We start from the raw sequence: 18611 nt of genomic DNA on the forward strand, positions 1-18611 counted from the left end.
AGTAATGCAGGAACATTTAGAGCTAACACAATTGTTAATTGAAGAACACTTTAGGTTTCATAAGTGGAATCGAAAGGAAGGAATACCATTTCAGCTGAATTGAATGAGCTGCCTCTTTGATTCCTGATTATAACTCAATTGCATTCTTGTCTGTGGTTTCCCTTGAAACAGCAATTTCAACAGCTGTTTTAAATGTGAGTTGTGCTTCAGTTAGGAGCCCTTTTTGAATGTTTTCTTGTAATATTCTACAAAAAAAAGTGCCTTTTTGAGTGCAAAATCAACTTTGCAGAGGCAGCTCAGAGCTATGAAAGACCAGTGGTGGACGAACAAGGCCAAGGAGTTACAAGCCTTCGCTGACTGTAATGACTCAAGAAGCTTCTATGAAGCAAACAAGGTTGTGTATGGTCCATCAAAACAAGGCACTTGACAACTCCTGAACAAGGACAGTAACTCCATCTTCACTGAGAAACCAGAGCACATGAAAAGATGGTAAGAACACTTCCACGAGCTGCTGAACAGACCAGGAACCATCACCAATGAAGTACAGAGTACACCTTCGACCCATACTGTTCAAGCTAGATGCTCCCCCTACTCTTCACAAGATCATCAAAGCCATCAGACAGCTAAAACCCAACAAAGCACCAAGGCCTGACGGTATCGCAGCCAAGATCTACCAGTATGGTGGTCACACACTGACATCATGCCTGCACCAGCTGTTCACAAAGTTGTGGGAGCTGCAGAACTACCACAAGACCTCAAAGGCGCATCAATCATGACCATCTACAAGAACAAGGGAGACAAGAGAGACTGCAACAATTACCGTGGCATCTCTCTTCTGTCAGTTGCAGGAAAATGCCTCGCGAAGATCATCCTTAGAGACTTGGTGTCCAACATCAGAGACAACATCCTTCCAGAAAGCCAGTGTGGTTTTCAAACAGGCCGTAGTACAGTGGACAAGATCTTTTCGCTGAGGCAGCTCCAAGAGAAATGTGTTGAGCAGCAGAGAAGTCTCTATGTCACATTTGTTGATAAAATCAAAGCATTTGACACTGTTGGTAGAGATGGCCTGTGGAAGCTCCTACTAAAATTCGGTTGCCCCCCACGCCTAACAAACATCATCCGTCAGTTCCACGAAGGCATGGAAGGCTGCATCAAAATGTGTGGTGAGTTGTCAGACCCATTTTCTATCAGCAACGGCATAAAACAGGGTTGTGTTCTGGCTCTGACTCTGTTTGGACTATTCTTCGCTGCTGTTCTTCAGGATGCCACACCACACCTGAAGTTAGGGGTCTTTCTATGAATGAGGGCTGATGATGGGCTCCTCAGCCTCGCAAGATTGAGAGCAAAAACAATAGTCAGGAACATTGTGGCGCATGAGCTACAGTTTGCTGATGACTGTGCACTGGTTGCCCACTCTCTCGAAGACTTACAGGAGATCACCAGTCGCTTTGCCAGTGCAGCCAAAAGCTTCGGACTGACAATCAGCCTGAAAAAGACGGAAGTTTTGTACCTACCGGCTCCTGGGTCAAGCTCCAAAGAACCAACTGCCCTTATTGATGACACTCGTCACAATGCTGTCAACAAGTTTTGCTACCTGGACAGCATAATAACATCCTCAGCTTCTTTGGATGTAGAGATTGAGTCAAGAACCAGAAAAGCCTGCTTTGCCTTTGGTCAGCTGAAAGATCGAGTTTGGTCATAGAACATCAGGTTGGCCACCAAGTGCAAGATATACAGGGCCATTGTCATATCAACCTTGTTATACGGATGTGAGACATATCAGAGACACTTATGCCAGCTTGACCAACTGCAGCAGCGTCACCTACGTTCTCTGATGAAGATCACCTGGCAAGACAAGGTCTCCAATACCGAGGTCCTCCCTCGAGCCGGAATGCGAACAGTTTCAACCTTGGTGATGTCAGGCCAACTGCACCAGGCAGGATATGTTGTCAGAATGCCTGACGGAAGACTGCCAAGGGCATCTTGTACGGCCAACTGTCCAGTGGTACCCGAAAACGAAAAGGCCAGTGACTATGGTACAAGGATGTTCTGCACAGGAGCCTCAAGAAAGCTGACATTGCCCCATCAACATGGGAGGATCTGGCTCAAGATCGCTCACAGTGGAGGGGCACCATCAGAAAAGGTGTGGACGCTGATGAGAACAAGCTCAACGAAGCAACAGAGGAAAGGCACAGGAAACGCCGCAACAGAGCTTCTGCCCCTGCTGCCCCTCCAGGCCTCACCCGCAAAGTATGTGGCAAGCAGCGCCTGTCAATGATCGGCCTGTATAGCCACTCCAGGATGCACATATCAAATCCCACTAACTGACTGAAAAGAACCATCATCATCCTATGGGATGGATAGCCAGAGAGTACAAATTGAGTTACTTCTCAGTGCATCATTATGTCCATCATTGAACTGAAAATACTCAGCCAACTCCTTCAATTCAACTGCGTACACTGAAATGGACTCCCCTTCCTTTTGATTCTGCTTATGAAACCCAAAGCACTTTGCAATCAACAATGGTTTTGGTTCTAAATGTTCCTGCAAAGCTCATTTCTGCAGGTTTGGTTGGAGCAGTTAAAATTGGAAGCAAACTAAATTCATTTAAACCCAATGCACTTAGCAAATTTTGTACACATTTCTCATTGGCTAATTCATTTGCTTCAAAATACTGTTCCATTTGCTTAATATATAAAATCAAGTTATCTGCTGTGAAATCAAATGTGTCAATCTTTCTGATGTAGCCAGCCACTTGTGCTTTTTATAAGTAATACTACCAGCAGGCACTCACACTTTCTGAACCCACAAATTCTTCCATTTATTGATTTTTTAAAAATTCAACAGTTTCTGCATATGGCAGGCTGTGTATTTTACAAGCATTCCTCGCTGTTTTCATTTCAGTTCAAACGTCTTACTGCACTTCAACAGGTTGATAGCCATCTCAGGCTTATTTTAAATATACCTCATTGTAAATGTTATATCTTGTAACTTCAAAACATTAAACTAATTCAAAGGAAGACCTAGGAGACCGGGAATATGGTTCTAACTTCATGTTTACTTTAAGCAAGGTGCAGCATATCGTGTGGTAGCATGATGGTGTATGCAATCACATATTTATACACATAACCCGTAATGAATTATTTAAATGAACAAGAATGCTTAATCAAACACTATATTTATAATATTACTCAAATATTAAATAGGCAACAAATGTTTACTCCTATAGATTAATACAAGGGCTAAGACTATTAGCAAGTACCATCTCTAAGATATTCCTTACCAATATAAAATTGGCCTGCAAGTCCCGCAAAACTCAATCTTGTTGCTTTTCATCAGTGAGCTTCATCTGGGAATGCAGAGGCATTTATCCTCTAACAATTTTGTTACTTCCCCAAATACCCTCGCAAACATTTTCTAGAGGCCATGCTAAGAGTCTCCAAAAATTTCTTCTCAGCCAAGTTATCAATGGAATGTATTAATCATGATCCTTTCTAGAAAATTCTTTTCAGCCGTGTCAAGCAACTCATCCTTTAATTTCACGAATCTAATTTTAATGACAATTTCCTCAATACTTTCTGACGTCCAAACAATAAAACTATACCACTCGCCTCTATATATGTGAACAGGGATTGCAAAAGCCATTCCCCACTTATTTGTTGGTCTTCAGCTGAATTCCACTAGAGCCAGCAGCACAGTCCTCTTTAACAGCCTTAATCCTAGCTAGTAATAACTTAGATTGAAAGATTACATGCAACCTATCTCTGTTTACAATAAGTGCAAACGGTTCCCAGTACCTCAGTTCCCAATGCCTCAGACAAACAAAGTTAAAATCCTCGAATTGTGCTTGAATTATATTTGCACTGTGTAATTTTCAGCAACCTTAAAGAATGGTAAATACTAACAGGAGGTTCTATGATTGGATAAATGCACGTATTAAAGGAGCAAAGATTGTGTTATATGCCACATGGATAACTTTGCTATGATAAATCAACATCCTACAGAAGGAGCCCCATCTGCTTATAGGTTTAACTTGAGGCTTGTTCAGAGCTATATATTACTATTATATTTTCCCATTCTTATCAAATTTTCTCAAACCTACAATTGTTTTTCAACCTTCAATTACATTCCTCCTCCTTTTTATCCTTCTGTGCAACATTACGGATCAATATCTTGTGCAAATATACTGCTTGATTGTTCAAAAAAAACAAACCTCCCTGACATATGGAGTTATATGCAATATTGGTTGAAGAAAAAAACAATTCTCAGTGTGATACAAAACTTCAAACTCCATGAAGTATATAGAAAAGTTCATTAAAAATTTTAAATGTCTGAAAATTTATATGTATTTTATGTTTAAATTAAAATGATTGATTTTTCATTTCTATTATTTAAAAAAAAGCAATATTGCTTGCTGTTGATGTCCCTCCGATATCAGGTGGGTTTTATAGTCTGGCAGTTTGATAGATGTCAATCTCCAAAATGAAGAATTGAAAACCAAAAATAAGTTGAACGGAGCTCAAAAGTTAACATTCCCTGTGCTGAGTTGGGTATGCTTCCCTTCAGTCTGGTGTGGCTGACAGTTAGTTCATCCAATGTCTTGAGTTATGGACATGGCTTTTCACAGATCAATGATTCTACAGAACCTGCTTAATCCAATTATAAAAAGCTATATTTACTCGTTACAAAATCAAACACCTAACTGAATAAAAACTAAATAATAAAACACATAAGGATAACGCACTGTCATCTCAAAATAACTGATTGGCGCAGGGAATGGTTAGACAGGAATAAAGTGGGGAAAAAAATGAAAACCGAAAGAGTCAGTGGAAGGCGCGTTAGATGTACAGTTCTCACCACTGTGATTAAATGTCCTCATTTAATGCTTTGCGCCTTTCTATCTTTATAAATTCCTTGCAACCAAAAAAAAAAGCCTGTCCCTAACCCACTCTGAAGTTTCAGCGTTTGCTGTCTTTGTGGGATTATTTTGGGAGCTGCGGATTGGCCGGTCAGCATATCTGCTGCATGTCCCAAATGAAACAGATGAAGTATATAAAAAGGTTCCGAATCTCCAGTTCTTGCTTCAAGAAAGAAATGATGTGTGATGATGGGTAATCTGTGCTAAGAGTTAGTCAACTATCATGCACTGCAGCTATGTCTTACTTAAAAGATATCTGATTTTTAACTTTTGCCATTTCTGATGAGAGGTTATGAACCTGAAATTCTGAAGTTCTAATTTATTTTCTCTTCATATGTGCTGCCTAACTTGCTGAGTATTTTCAACATTTTTTCCTTCTTATCTCTAAATAAAAGGGGCTCTGGGAGAAACTCAGATACAACAAAGCATTGGGACTGGATTGTCCTGAAGACGTGTGCTGAGCAGCCATGTGGAGTTCTCCAGTGCATTTCCAGTCTGAGTTGGAGCTTGGAAAGGGTCCCAGTACCCAAGAAGGGCCAAGCAAAAGTCTTGACTGGCTACCGTCCAGTGGCTCTGACCTCACACATCATGAAGACCCGAGAGAGGCTGGTCCTGGCTCACCTCTGACCCCTGGTTAGATCAGCCCTCGATCCCCTGCAGTTTGCCAACCAGGGACACATTGGAGTCGAGGATGCTGTCACTGACCTGCTGAATAGTCTACTACCATTCGGTTAAGCAGGGAAGCACTGTAAGGGTCATGCTTTTTGATTTCTCAGGTGCCTTCAATACCATACAGCCTCATTAATGGGGGAAAAGCTCCATTCAATGCAGATTAGCACTTCCATTGTATCCTGGATAATGGACTACCTACAGGCAGACCACAGTTAGTGCAGCTTCAGAGCTGTATGTCAGAAATGACTATAAGCAGCACTGGGACCCCACAGGGGACTGTATTGGCTCCATTCTTGTTTACTCTGTATACTCAGACTTTAGACACGACACTGAGTCATGTCATCTGCAGAAATTCTCTGATGACTCAGCAATAGCTGTGTGTATAAAGGGAGGAGAGAAGGATGAATACAGGGCCCTGGTGGAGGACTTTGTCAAATGGTGCAAGCTGAATCATCTGCAGTTCATCATCTGTAAGACAAAGGGGATGGTGATGGACTTTAGGAAGGCTAAGCCTGCACTGCTCCCTATTACTATTGATGGTGAGGATGCGAATGTGGTGAGGATCTACAAATACCTGAGGGTGCACCTGAATGACAGACTTGAGTGGAGTGCCAACACAGAGGCTGTGTAAAAGATGGGCCAGAGTCACCTCTATTCCTTGAGGAGACTGAGGTCCTTTAGAGTATGTAGGCCTCTCCTTCACATGTTCTACCAGTCTGTTGTTGCCAGTACAATCTTCTATTTGGTGATGTGCTGGGGCAATAGAATAAGACAACTGCACTGCTCCACAGAGCAAAGTAATTCTTACCTTTGGCTATTAGGTTCTATAATGAGTCAACTTATAGCTGAGGAAGTGATGATCCCTTCCTGTTAGACTGTTTGAGGTGACTTATTTTTTATTGTTTCTTACTTCTCTTTTAATATTTGTATATCTGTGCACTAGGAATGCTACTGTGACACTGTAATTTCCTCTGGGATCAATAAAGATCTATCTAAATATGCATTTTCCCACAGACCTCATTAAGTAAGTTTTCCTTTGCACCTGTGTATGCATGAACTTATGCACATGACAATAAACTGGACTTTGAATTCGTGGCTTTGAACAGAATGACTTTTTGAATTCTCTTTTCTTGGCACAGAGCATTTTTGCACTTATAGTTTCCCAACTGAGGCTCTGACAAATTAACAGAGATTGGGAATGGAACTGCAACTGTAGAGAGCTTCATAACTTAGCACAGTTACAGAAGTTGGACACGTGGCCAAGTGGTTAAGGTGTTCGTCTAGTGATCTGAAGGTCACTAGTTCAAGCCTCAGCTGTGGCAGCGTGTTTGTGCCCTTGAGCAAGGCACTTAACCACACATTGCTCTAGTCTGTGCGAGGAGTGGCGCCCCACACAGACTTCCAATCTGTGCCTTGTAAGGCATGAAAATTCCCGACGCAGGCCTCTCATGGTCTGAGTCGACGTTCCCTCCCCGCCATAAATTGAGTTACAGTCTTCCACAATTATTCCATACCATATAAAACTGATCTTTTCACCAGTTCTTTAGTGCCAAGTATCTATGCTTAAGTGTGACCTGCCAGTCACTTGTGCTAGAATATTGGCCTGGCTAATTGATGGTTAAAGGGTTGATAACTCTGAATAGCGAGTGTATTTTGTAGACGTTTCAGGCATTGGAATGACTTAGCAGTACTACTTCACAGAGCAGAGGCTCGATCAGGTTCCTTTGCTGGAAGCTCAAAGGACAGTATGCTGCGTGGGGGTGACAGGAAACCCAAAGTTGATTAGCATGCAGATTTATTGATTTGGTTTGTACATTTATGTATTGGGCAATTTGTTCTAATTTTAATTATCTGATTACTTCCCTCAACTCATATTCCACTTTGAGACTAACAATCCAGTCCACAGGGATCTTTAATAATTTCAGTGACCTTTACTCATTAAATTATTACTGCGCTTCATTCAGTCCCTGCTTATCAACGTTCTCAACATCATTTTAATCTGTTGAATTTGCCATTATTCTGTAAATTAGATTTTCACATCGGAATCTACCAAAATCAATAATTATACAATCATACAACTGATATTAAAAGGTCTTTACCACATCAAAAATATAAAATTATTTGTCAAGCCTGCCATAAGCATTTTGTTCAGCATGATTCTTTGCATTAGAATTGACAAGTGTATAGAAATACACATATTCTGAGGGTTAGTTAGTTGGTAGCTACACAGCAATGATCTGAAATGTTAACTATTTCTTTTTATAGATGTTGCCTGATTTACTGAGCACCACTCCCCACTCCCCACCAATATTTTAGTGCACCTGCAGATGACATATAAATGGGAGGTATTGGAGGTGAGGAAAGTTGTTAGCAGGAAATAATGCAATAAATGTTCGGGCAACGAGCTATGAGAATGAACAGAGACACCTCCAGATGCAAGCCCACCATTTCCTAAAAATGGTAACACAGAACAATAGGGTGGTGAAGAAAGCATAAGGGATGTGTGCGGCCATAGACCAGAGCGTAGAGTATAACAGTTGCGATGTTATGAACACTTCTGAGTCCAAAAATGAAGGTTTGAGTGTACTTCTAATCACCAAACAATAGAACGAATGTGGTTGTGCTGGAGAGAGTGCAGAGAAGGTTTGCAGAACGTTGCCTGAATCAGAGGACGATAGCAATGTGGAGAGATTGGACAGACTGGGATTGTTTTCCCTGGAATTTAGAAGGCTCAGATGACTGGACAGAAAGGTATAAGATTATGAGAGGCATAGATAGATGGGATAGTGAGAATCTTTCCTTCTCATGATAAGAGCATCAAAAAGAAGAGTGCATTGCCTTATTGAGAGAATGGAGTTCTAAAGGGGATCTGAGGAATATGTTTCATGATACAGAAAGCGGTCAGTATCTCAAACAGGGTGCCAGCAGAGCTAGTGACAGTATTCGTGTTGTTAAACAAAAAGATCGATATGATCATGGCGGATCAAATTGCCCATTTCTGTGCTCTATGACTGCTGTCTGCCTCGAACTGAACAAACATTTTCTTAATCATTGAAGCTATGTGCACTACACTGACAGTGAACCAATGCAGTTGTCATTATATATTGTATTCAGTAAGAATAGTTCACACTGTTAGAATTTTATGCATCCATTTTACACCACACTGGCAGTATACAATGCTCATTAAAGCTTCACTTGAAGTTATTTTAGTAATTTGCATGCTTTGTGCATTGTACACCATATCAACAATTTGCCTGGATTTGCAATGCTTTAGGTTTTGTAGACCATTTTGACCTTGGACCAGAAAACCAAATGCTTCCTGACTATGTACTATGAATCTTAGTACTTCGGATATTGTTTATCAATCTAATAGTTCGCAATGATTCTTTGGGCACTTTATACTTCTCTATGTATGAATCAATTTTCCAAACATTGAGGAGTTACTTGTTACACTGAAAGTAAATCAAGATTCCTACAATTTCTGAAATCATGCATTGCCTTGACAGTAGATCAAAAATGTGAGTCCTTTTGCAATGGCATTCTAGAGCCTACCAAATGTTCTGATCTTTTATAGCATTGTACAGAGCACTAAAGAGTATATTAGGACAATTCATGCATTGAATGTTGTATACTATGCTGTCAATAAACATGGATTTCCAATGTACTGGACACTACCGCATACTGCACTGACTGCACAGTATGATTTCCAATGGCTTAGGCACCGTACCTACACTGGCAGCATGCTTGGTTATGTTATGCATCTATCATTTAGATAATACAGAAGAAGGATGAGTGGTTCAATTTAGAAATTAATTTTATATACAATAAAATAGAACTTCATAATTTAAGACTGTCACACCTCATACACCATTTTTTTCTAATTTATTTTAAAAATACTCACTTATCTCATTACAGAAAATCTACCAGACATGCATAGAAATAAGAAGCTCTTGAAGTAATTTATTAAGTATGGCTTTTAATTGAAAATATTTTGAACTTAACTGAAAAATCTAGCATCCATGCTTAAAGATTATTGAGTGAATGCTCCCATTGACAACATTCCTAGAACTGATCAATTGACATATTATTTTTAAATATCATCTTTAATAAATAAAGCCCTTACACACATATGAATACGCTTTGCAGGAATTCATTGAAAACATGAGGCGATGCCTACTGTTTTGTGAGATGGTTGGTTGCTGCAATATCCATTTAATTCATTTTTGCCCCACACTTTGGTTACGCAAAATACTTACAATCCACTGGTACAAAGATGTTGTCTTCTTACATGCAAATCAAGGAATGGCTGATAGTAAGATATAAAGCATTAATGAAAGCAAGAATACAAGAGATTCTGCAGATGTTGGAAATCTTGAGCAACATTCTGGAGGAACTCAGCAAAGTCGGGCAGAATCTACAGAGGGGTTGAAAGTGTCCAGTTTAAGGGTCTCTACACAAAGCTTTGACTGTTTATTCTTCTCCATAGATGCTCCTTGATTTGCTGATTTCCTTCAGAATTTTGTGCCTTGCTCAATGAAACCAACAGTCTTTAATCGTACCGTAACTCAGAGAGCAAAACTCAAACACATTGTAATTGTAACATAATTCTATGATGCAATTACCGCTTCATATCTCTGCTAGCATACTCCATTCATTATGAAAATACAAGATTATTACAGCTGGTGTCATTTGACTTCTCACACTTTCTCCATCTTCAGCTGCTGATGTGTGAAGTTTGTGAATGTTGGAAAAATAAATGGAAGAATGGCAATCAGCCCAGAGATAATGATGATGTGATTAATAGTTATACAACAACTCTTAGTTTTGAGCCAGAGCTTGTGAAGTGTGTCATTACACATAGCAGCCATAAGTTATTCTTCTGCCAGCACCTTGCAAAAAAAAATAGTTTTTGAGTGTGCTTGATTGAGCAGGTATCTGTTATTTTGATGTCGGTTAAATGGGAAGAGGAGTATCAGATTTTGATTTCCTGCATTGAAAATATTGAACCATAAGATTGTCCATTATACTGCTTGTAGCTTTGTAAAAGGGCTCAAGATAAGCTTAGAGTAGTACACAGTCCATGTAGGGATTCAATATACCAAAGGCAAGCACACATCTCTGCCCAATGTGCTCAGTAGATTTAACAAAGGTGCACATCTGATATCATCAATGACAATGTGGTAATGTGGAATTAACTCCACAGTACAAGCAGATATTTGTGCAGTAAGTTTTATATCAGAAAATGGGCAGATGAAATTAAAAGCAATGCAAAAGAAATAAAGGTCCCTTTACACAATAACTGCACACTGTTCAATGTACAGGATGTTCTCTGATACTGTATAATTTGAAAGATAGAAAACCAAAAAATGTATTGTTATTTTACATAGAAAATCTCCATCAGGAGTAATAATAATAGACATATTATTGCCTGCACAGTTTCATGTTGCTTTCTAAAGGAATAATTCTCTTTTGTAACTGAGAAGAAATTACAAAAATATAGAAAAAAATCTATCACTTTGAAAGTGGATGCTGATGATCCCAAACTTTACCTTTAGTTTTGGGCTTTAACCGTCACCCATGATTCTAAGCAATAAGATTTGCTTGAACAGCTGATAATTTAGGTAATATGCCAAGAGTCAACACAAGACAGTGTCTGTCCTTTTTTTCTGAATGTTACTTAATTTTCACATAGAACTAAGCATTATGCTGCAATTCTTTTACAAATGCCCATTTCCAGACCTTACCACTTTTTAATGGCAGAGATAATTTTAATCTAAGGTTTATTCTAAATAAGCTTCATTTATATAACGAGATCCCAATGTCAATATATTCTACCATACTCAGTAACATACTACAGATCCAATTTACTGGCTATATACTACAAAACCAATTTCAAACTGGATCTGTTGACAAGTGAATTGAAAAAAATCACTTGGTCACCTTTTTAACAATATTTCAAATAATTTTTAAAATTCTTCTCCCAGCACTTTAAAATAAATTGGTGGATACCTTGTTTGATTGTAGTGCAGAATTTTGATTTTTTGCGCTGTGCCTCTTCAATTTGGGTTAGAAAACTTGTTATCTGTAACCCACCGCTCCAAAATCTAAATTCGTTCCTAGAGGTCTCTCAAACTTTGTCTCACTTGAGGTACTTTTTGTTATTCCATATCAATATCTAGGCTGAGAGATGATATTCCAGACTTTTCCTGAGGTCATCACCCATATTCCTTTTGCATTCTTTGTCAGTTTTATGCTTTATTTTCCTCTATATTAATGACATTAACACATCTCCGTGATAAGTTTATAATGATGGCGATGTTCCTTTGAGAATCTTTGACGAAGAAGTTATAATGAAGAACTACCTGGAATTTGTGGACGTTTGGAAGACACAACACACACACACACACACACACACACACACACACACATATTCTCAATCAAAAACCAAAAGCGTGATCTTACCTAGACACGTTCATTTCACGAGGAGGTCGGGTCGCTTTATCGTATGCAACTTTGGCAAAAACACCAGCAATAATTACAAAGGCGACTACCCCGCAGCTGATGTACACCGTGCTGTTGGTCTTGTCCTTGCTGGGATCGTACACGTTCTCCAGTTCGTCCCGATCTGGGTCGGTGGTGACTTGGATTTCCACTTTGGGTGTCACGTAGTTTTTGCAGCTGTTTTGCTCCAGGCGGTAGTTTTTGTCTTGGCAGCAGTAGCGCATGTAGCAGGTTCCGCAGCAGTAATTGTAGGAAGTCCTGTTGCATTCGAAATCGGGGTCCCACTGACCCGCCACGTCGTAATGACCCCGGCATTTCTCGGAGTGCTGCAGTACCAAAGGCTTCATCCTGTTGATCTGGAGAACCGGCACCACCACGGTGGTGTTGATCTGTTGCACCTTGGAAGTGTAGCCCCCTTGACGCCGGGGAGAGGCCAGCGTCCTGTTGTTGCGGGTCCTCCCTGTGCAGAGCAGCAAGTTCAGTGGGTCCATGTAGACGAGGAAGAGAAGCAGGTGCTGCATCGCCTTGCTGCTGTCTTCGCGGTCCTCTCTCCAGCGATCTCTCCCCGAGCACAAACTAGCTCCTCCTGCCCTGCTTCCCGATCCCGCCGCTAACGATCAGCTCCCACATGCTCGTGACCCATGAGCTCGCCAGAAGCATCTCTTTCAATCCGCCGAGGAAACAAACGGCTTGAGGTATCTATTTTAATAGATATACACAGTATAAATCAAACAGGAGCGCTCTCCACTGCGGCAAACTGGGTAATCTCTACCCACGGAGGAGAAGAAAACAAAAAAAAAAGTCTTATTTTTAATAAAGAGAATCAGGATGGGCTTGTACTAAATCCCAGTACCCGACCGCGGTCGAAAATTCCTTAGGTTCCACCGAGATGTGGAAGTTTTCGAGAGCATTTTTTTCTGTCTCTCTCAGAACATCAGATCTTGGGAGAGATATGATCTGTTTCCACTACCCCGGGTTGGTATTATTGATATATAGGAGCAAGGCTGTGGGTTAGGGGTGGCGGGGAGTGGGAGGGGTTCAGAAGGGGGGCAGCAATAAGATTTTTTTATGCCTGATACAGCAGTGTCTGATGGAGAGAGATCGCTATCTACATACTAAATATCACAAAAACGGCGCGGCGCACCCAAGCCTCGCAGGAGAGCATGCATTACATACTAGCAAAATACCGTTTCTCTGAGACGAGGACCAGCAAACAGAACGGCAACAACTGCTCCGGATCATTTAAAGAGGGGAGACGGGAACCCGTTTATTTGATTTACATCCCCGCTGGCTGAGCGAGTACTGGGCTGCGCTGGGATCTGCCGCGAATTGGTATTAAGTGCAGCGGCGAATACTCCTGTAATTAAATAAAAATGCCAACACTTACCGCGGTGCGCGGTTCGCTCCGGTCGCTCCTGATGGTACTCACGTTGGCACCGAGATGAGAAAACGAGAGAGAGAGAGAGAGAGAGAGAGTGAGTGAAGCTGAGCGCCGATCCCACTCCGCCTCCTCCACCACCACCACCCCAGCAGTCCAACCCACGCACTACTCCCCCCAATCAACCAACGTCACTGCATCAGACCCTGCCTTCTACTTAGAGATCATTTCCAAAAACAGAGGGGAAGATTCAGGGAGCGAGAGAGAGAGGAAAAAAAAACAACTGCTGAACGCATCTGGGATGCCGTCCCCCCAGTATATCTGCCACATGTGGAGATATATGTGGAGGCTGGCACAGCCGGTTATTCAGAATGGGTACTTCTGGAGCTGGCGTTGAGTTTAAGCGCCTGTTTGCATCTAATCAATAACTAAACAAGCTTAAGTCGATCCTTGGTCGATCAAGCTCTTATCTAATGAAGTCTCTGTCTGGTGAGGAACTGGTCGGGGCTAATGGAACACTTTGTAAAGAGGCCACGTTCTCATCTGACAGTATCCAATCCCCAAAGCAAAACTTTATTACAGGGATTTGGAATTGATGTTGAACTATTAGAAACTGAAGCAAATAATTAAAGCGGTCTATCAACTTCATTCATGGGCTTGAATTTTGGCTTCTCGCCATAAGTCTGAGAAAGTGGATTCGTTATCAACCTGAGGAGATGGGTGAGCGAACTCTACTTGAGAATTGGGGCAGTGGGGGTTTCAGAAATTTCCCAATGCACACATCCACATTAGCGTGAAGCTCAAAGAGCGTTTTCAAAACCCATTGGCAATTTTGGGAGAATGAAAGCAAACATCAGATTGCAGGGTACGTGGCGATCACGTATTAACCAGTGATACACTCTGGTTAACGTTTATATTGCAAATCATGTCCCTTTTTCTTCCTTGTATATTAAATAAGCCAAGTAACTCGTGGGCAAAGGGGATCAAACCGCGCAGAACCTTCTTGCCATCTCACTGCAAAAGCTTATTGGACCCAATTCTTCAGCCGATCGCCTCTGCGATAGCAGTTGACAAATACTAGCTCGCAGCTAGTCACGGTTAGGTTTGGCAAGGAGTCACTCATCTCCTGCAGCTGTTGGAGCGAGCAATTCTATTCCTTGCAACTTGACGAGTGAGTGTATATCTTAGCTACTAAGCATTCTAAATGGTGACCGTATTTTCGACAAGGTAGAACGGGGAGGGGGGAGGGGAAGGAGGAGGAATTGTTGAGATCGCTATTTCTAGCAACATGGTAAAATATCAATGGAAAATGTAAATACAGAGAAGCCGGTAAAGATAGCAGGCATCGGGGGGAAAAAATGTCATGAGTACTTATCCCAAAAATCGGGTACCATAGCGGCAGTCCATATATCTCGTAACTACTAGGATTTCCCCCGCGCTGTTCCGGTTTACTCTCCCATTCCAAAGACGCGCAGATTTGCATGAGGTAATGGCAAAACAAACTCAAGGAGGAAACTGAAAAAGGACACGTTTTCGAGGTATTGGGAATAGGGGAACTGGGGTGCGACTGGTGTCTTTGCTCCAGTGAAGATATAAAAAAACACTGCAGATGTCGGAAATCTGAAATAAAAACAGAAAATGCTGCAAACACTCGGTAGTTGAAGCAGATTTGTGGAAGGAGAAAAAGAGTTGACATTTCGCCTCGAAGACTCGTTTATGACAGAAAGATGAACTCTGTCCCCCTTTCACAGATGCTTCTCTCCGGTGGAAGTTTACAGCATTTTCTGTTTTTCATCAATGGGATTGCTCGCTTGGAAGCTGGTAAGGCCCCATATGATTTATTTTCTCAGTAGTTTAATGTGTAGGATTGAAATATTAAACCATTACTAGATTTTCCGCGGGAAGAGTTGCACTGTAACAGTTGGCAAATACTTATAAAATCAACTTCAGTCATTTTGCAATAAAAAATGTCAAGTATGCGCATTTCTCTACCGCAGTGCTTATATTGTATTTATGATAACTCAAGGCCACAGTAAGGGAGATTTTGGAAATGTGAGCTGAACAAACTGAACCGATAATTTTCAATCTTTTGTTACTAACTACACACCCATGGATTTTATTCCTAGCCATTATCGCCAATTGTAAGCGTGTGCACCAATAACGTCACTGCTACCTTGTTTAGTTTCCACCTGTTGCAATTGCACTTACTTTTCCCGTCGGATCAACGGAGATAAAGATTTTTGCACCCGATTAGATTTCACTCTAAGTGAAGTCGTGCATTTATATTGCGCGCATCTCCGCCGCGCCAGGCGTTCAATGCGCGTTAAAGTTAATGGAATACTCCTCAAATACAGAAGCTGGAATTCATCGGCTTCGCGTCTACTCAGGGGTCAATGCGGCGCGTATCCAAACCCCTGTGTAATCTGTGTGTAGGCGTGTGTTTTAAACTATATGTCAAGCCCATATTTTAAGACGCAGAATTCCCTTAGTTTGTGACTAAATCACGAAAGTGACCAGTCCAGCACACCATAATATCACGTCAGGAGTTCCCACTGAAGGGTTACTTCTCCCGATTTGGAGGAGAATCCATTACAGTGCAAGGAATTAGGAGTCTGAAATGGACTGCTTCAAGTAAACTCTTGAGAAGAGCATTATCTTCTGCCACTAACCTACCAAGGAGAGTTAGAGACTTACAGTGGAGTCTCGAGAGTGGTATCATTTCGCTTGTAAATAATTTATTCAGTTTTTTTCGGAGTGATACCTTCGACTGGTTTAATGTCAGTGTAGGAGGCGGGGGAGATGACCCATAATAAAAGGTCTGATTTAGTTTAATGCACGCATTGCTCTGCCACTCGGATTTATTAAGCGAAGAATTGGCTAGGGAATCGGTTCAAATCCAGTGCGATTTAACAAACGGAAGTCTTTAAAAATGAGTATTTTGGAAGTGGATTAGAAAGGCACATTTAGTGTCGGTACGGAACTCTGAGTAACAATAAAACCAACAGGCTGAACAAAAGGTACTTGACAATGACGCCCTCTTGTTCAACGGACGCCGCCCCGCACTCTCCCTTCATTTTAATGCGCTGACATGTTTAAAGATCAGGAGGAAGTGGGAAGATTTCAAATCGAAAAGATGTAGCTAGGCGTTGTTGTTGCTGAGCAACTGAAGAAGATCAAAGTTACTAGCGAAATCTCAGTTTTTAAAAAATCATTTGCTTTCCTCGTTTCTGAAGACTCGGTGGCGCCGGCTGTGTTCTTTTTAAAAACTGTTCACACCGAGTGACCCATTCCCTCCATGGAAGTACCGCGGCCGGCATGGGCATTACTAGAGATTGAGTGAAATGTACACAGGGAAACAAAGGCGCCAGACACATCCTCGTCACCCATGGGCAGACCACCACAGATCAGACATCTTTCTGTTCTTCAAACATTAACCAGTTCATGTATTTAAAAGTGAATCATCGGTCTTGTCCTTTAAATGGAGACATCTCGTGGGTACCGAGTTTCACTGCTGCCTCTGATTCTTTTAAAAATTATTTTTGTCTTTTTCAATACGTTTCAGTTACAGATAATAACCCTGACAATGCCCTGCTCCGGCGCTTGTCTTCCTTAGTAAGTCATCAAAGCCCTGTGAACCGAAGAGATTTCATTTCAGCACCAGCTGGACAACATAGAAATGAATGCCATTTCATACAATCTACTTCAAACATGATATAGATAAGCGGAAGTTGAAACAAATCAGGGCCGTGATAGATGGAACACGGTCACAGGACAGCTGCCTATCGAATTAGCATTGTATATATTGCAATATATTAATATTAGTGGGTGGGTCCATTATAAGCACTGTATGTGCACTGGACACAGAAAAATTACTTTTAATGCAATAATATTTGCCGTTTTTGATGGAAAGGTTACGCTGCTGGAAGATGATACAGTACTGTGACTGCAACCTCTTCTTCATCGTCTGACTCCGGAGGATTCAAGGAAGCTTCAACTGTAAATTGTGTATGGACAAAAATCACAACATTCTGTGAGCACATGAATAACTAAAGTCAATAACTCTCTCCTTATTTCTGTTCCTCCTACATTTGAACATATGAGTAGTTAATTTCTGATTTACTCAAATGTACAGCGAGGAAAAAAGAACTTAAAATACATAAATGGGGACATACCGCCGGTTTCTTATAAAGTCTGATTCTTATTGGGATATCTTATTAACCCAACCTATTGCAAAGTGAGGAAGTGCTTATGTCACATTTCATGCTGTATCATCTCTCAGTTTTAAGATCACTGTAGCCCGTTGCCAGGCTACTAACAAAGTTACGCACTTCTCTCTTCCTGCCTGGATATAGGAATTGCATAAAAGCAATAAAATGCTGAATCGATGGTCTAAATGGTGTAGAAACCATTCAAATTGTGTTTGCAAGACGAAAAATAATATAGAACCTTATGAAAAACTTTGTGCTGTTAATATATGAGGAATATATACTATATGGATATGCTTAAATCAAAGTGATCTCGTTTCAGGATAAACCTAGACCTTACACTCTTCCTTTTTATTCCCAATTGCTTCCACAATGTTCCCTCTCTCCTGAGAAATAATTGGACATATCATCATCTTTGTTTTCAATTTTCATACTTTCGCTTACAGAATTGTTTTGCATTTTGGTCATTCCTGTCGAGGAACTGATCCAGGCTGCAGTTTGTGGGAGGTCAAAATGTTACCCCCACTCGCTCACTGAATTCTCACAAGCATTGCCCGCTGTCGAAATGACAAGAGATTCTGACTACTTTCCCAGTCAGAACTCCGTCTGATTTTCCAATGGCTAAGTATGATGTGTCGCCGTTTGGAGTTTGTTAGTTTTTAGCAGCTGACGACCCATATCCCGCTCCCTCGTTATTTTTTTCTATTATTATTTGATCTCTTTTTCTGGCATTTTCTCTCGGCAGTTGGAACTTCCCCTTTTATTTTCTGGTCAGCATCTGCATTTTTTCATCATTGCCCTTTGCTTTTCTTGCCCCCTCTCTCCTTTCCTCATTTGTTGCATTGTATTTTCGGGCTGACGGCTAAATGAATAACCGACACGAAATCAGCCAAACACCTAACCGCCACGCTCAGGGTTAAACACACCTTTTATTTTC

The 18611-nt window shown here is 41.0% G+C and overlaps 1 protein-coding gene across 2 annotated transcripts in view; it reads right to left on the minus strand.

Moving 5' to 3' along the window:
* Positions 1 to 13593, minus strand: part of LOC134336489 (protein shisa-6-like) — a 562742-nt gene extending 549149 nt beyond the window's left edge. Inside the window, exons 1-2 of one of the 2 annotated variants that reach the window (XM_063030757.1) lie at positions 13479 to 13593; positions 12053 to 12790 (exon numbers count right to left, since the gene is read on the minus strand). In XM_063030757.1, the coding sequence (XP_062886827.1) occupies positions 12053 to 12612 (560 nt within the window). In that variant the 5' untranslated portion in view covers positions 12613 to 12790; positions 13479 to 13593. Of the gene's footprint in view, positions 1 to 12052; positions 12791 to 13278; positions 13397 to 13478 lie in introns of those variants that run through there. The other variant, XM_063030756.1, reaches the window with a different exon arrangement.
* Between the last annotated feature and the right edge of the window lie 5018 nt (positions 13594 to 18611).

This window comes from Mobula hypostoma, chromosome 22 (genome assembly GCF_963921235.1).
Source record: "Mobula hypostoma chromosome 22, sMobHyp1.1, whole genome shotgun sequence".
In the NCBI taxonomy this organism is placed as follows: domain Eukaryota; kingdom Metazoa; phylum Chordata; class Chondrichthyes; order Myliobatiformes; family Myliobatidae; genus Mobula; species Mobula hypostoma.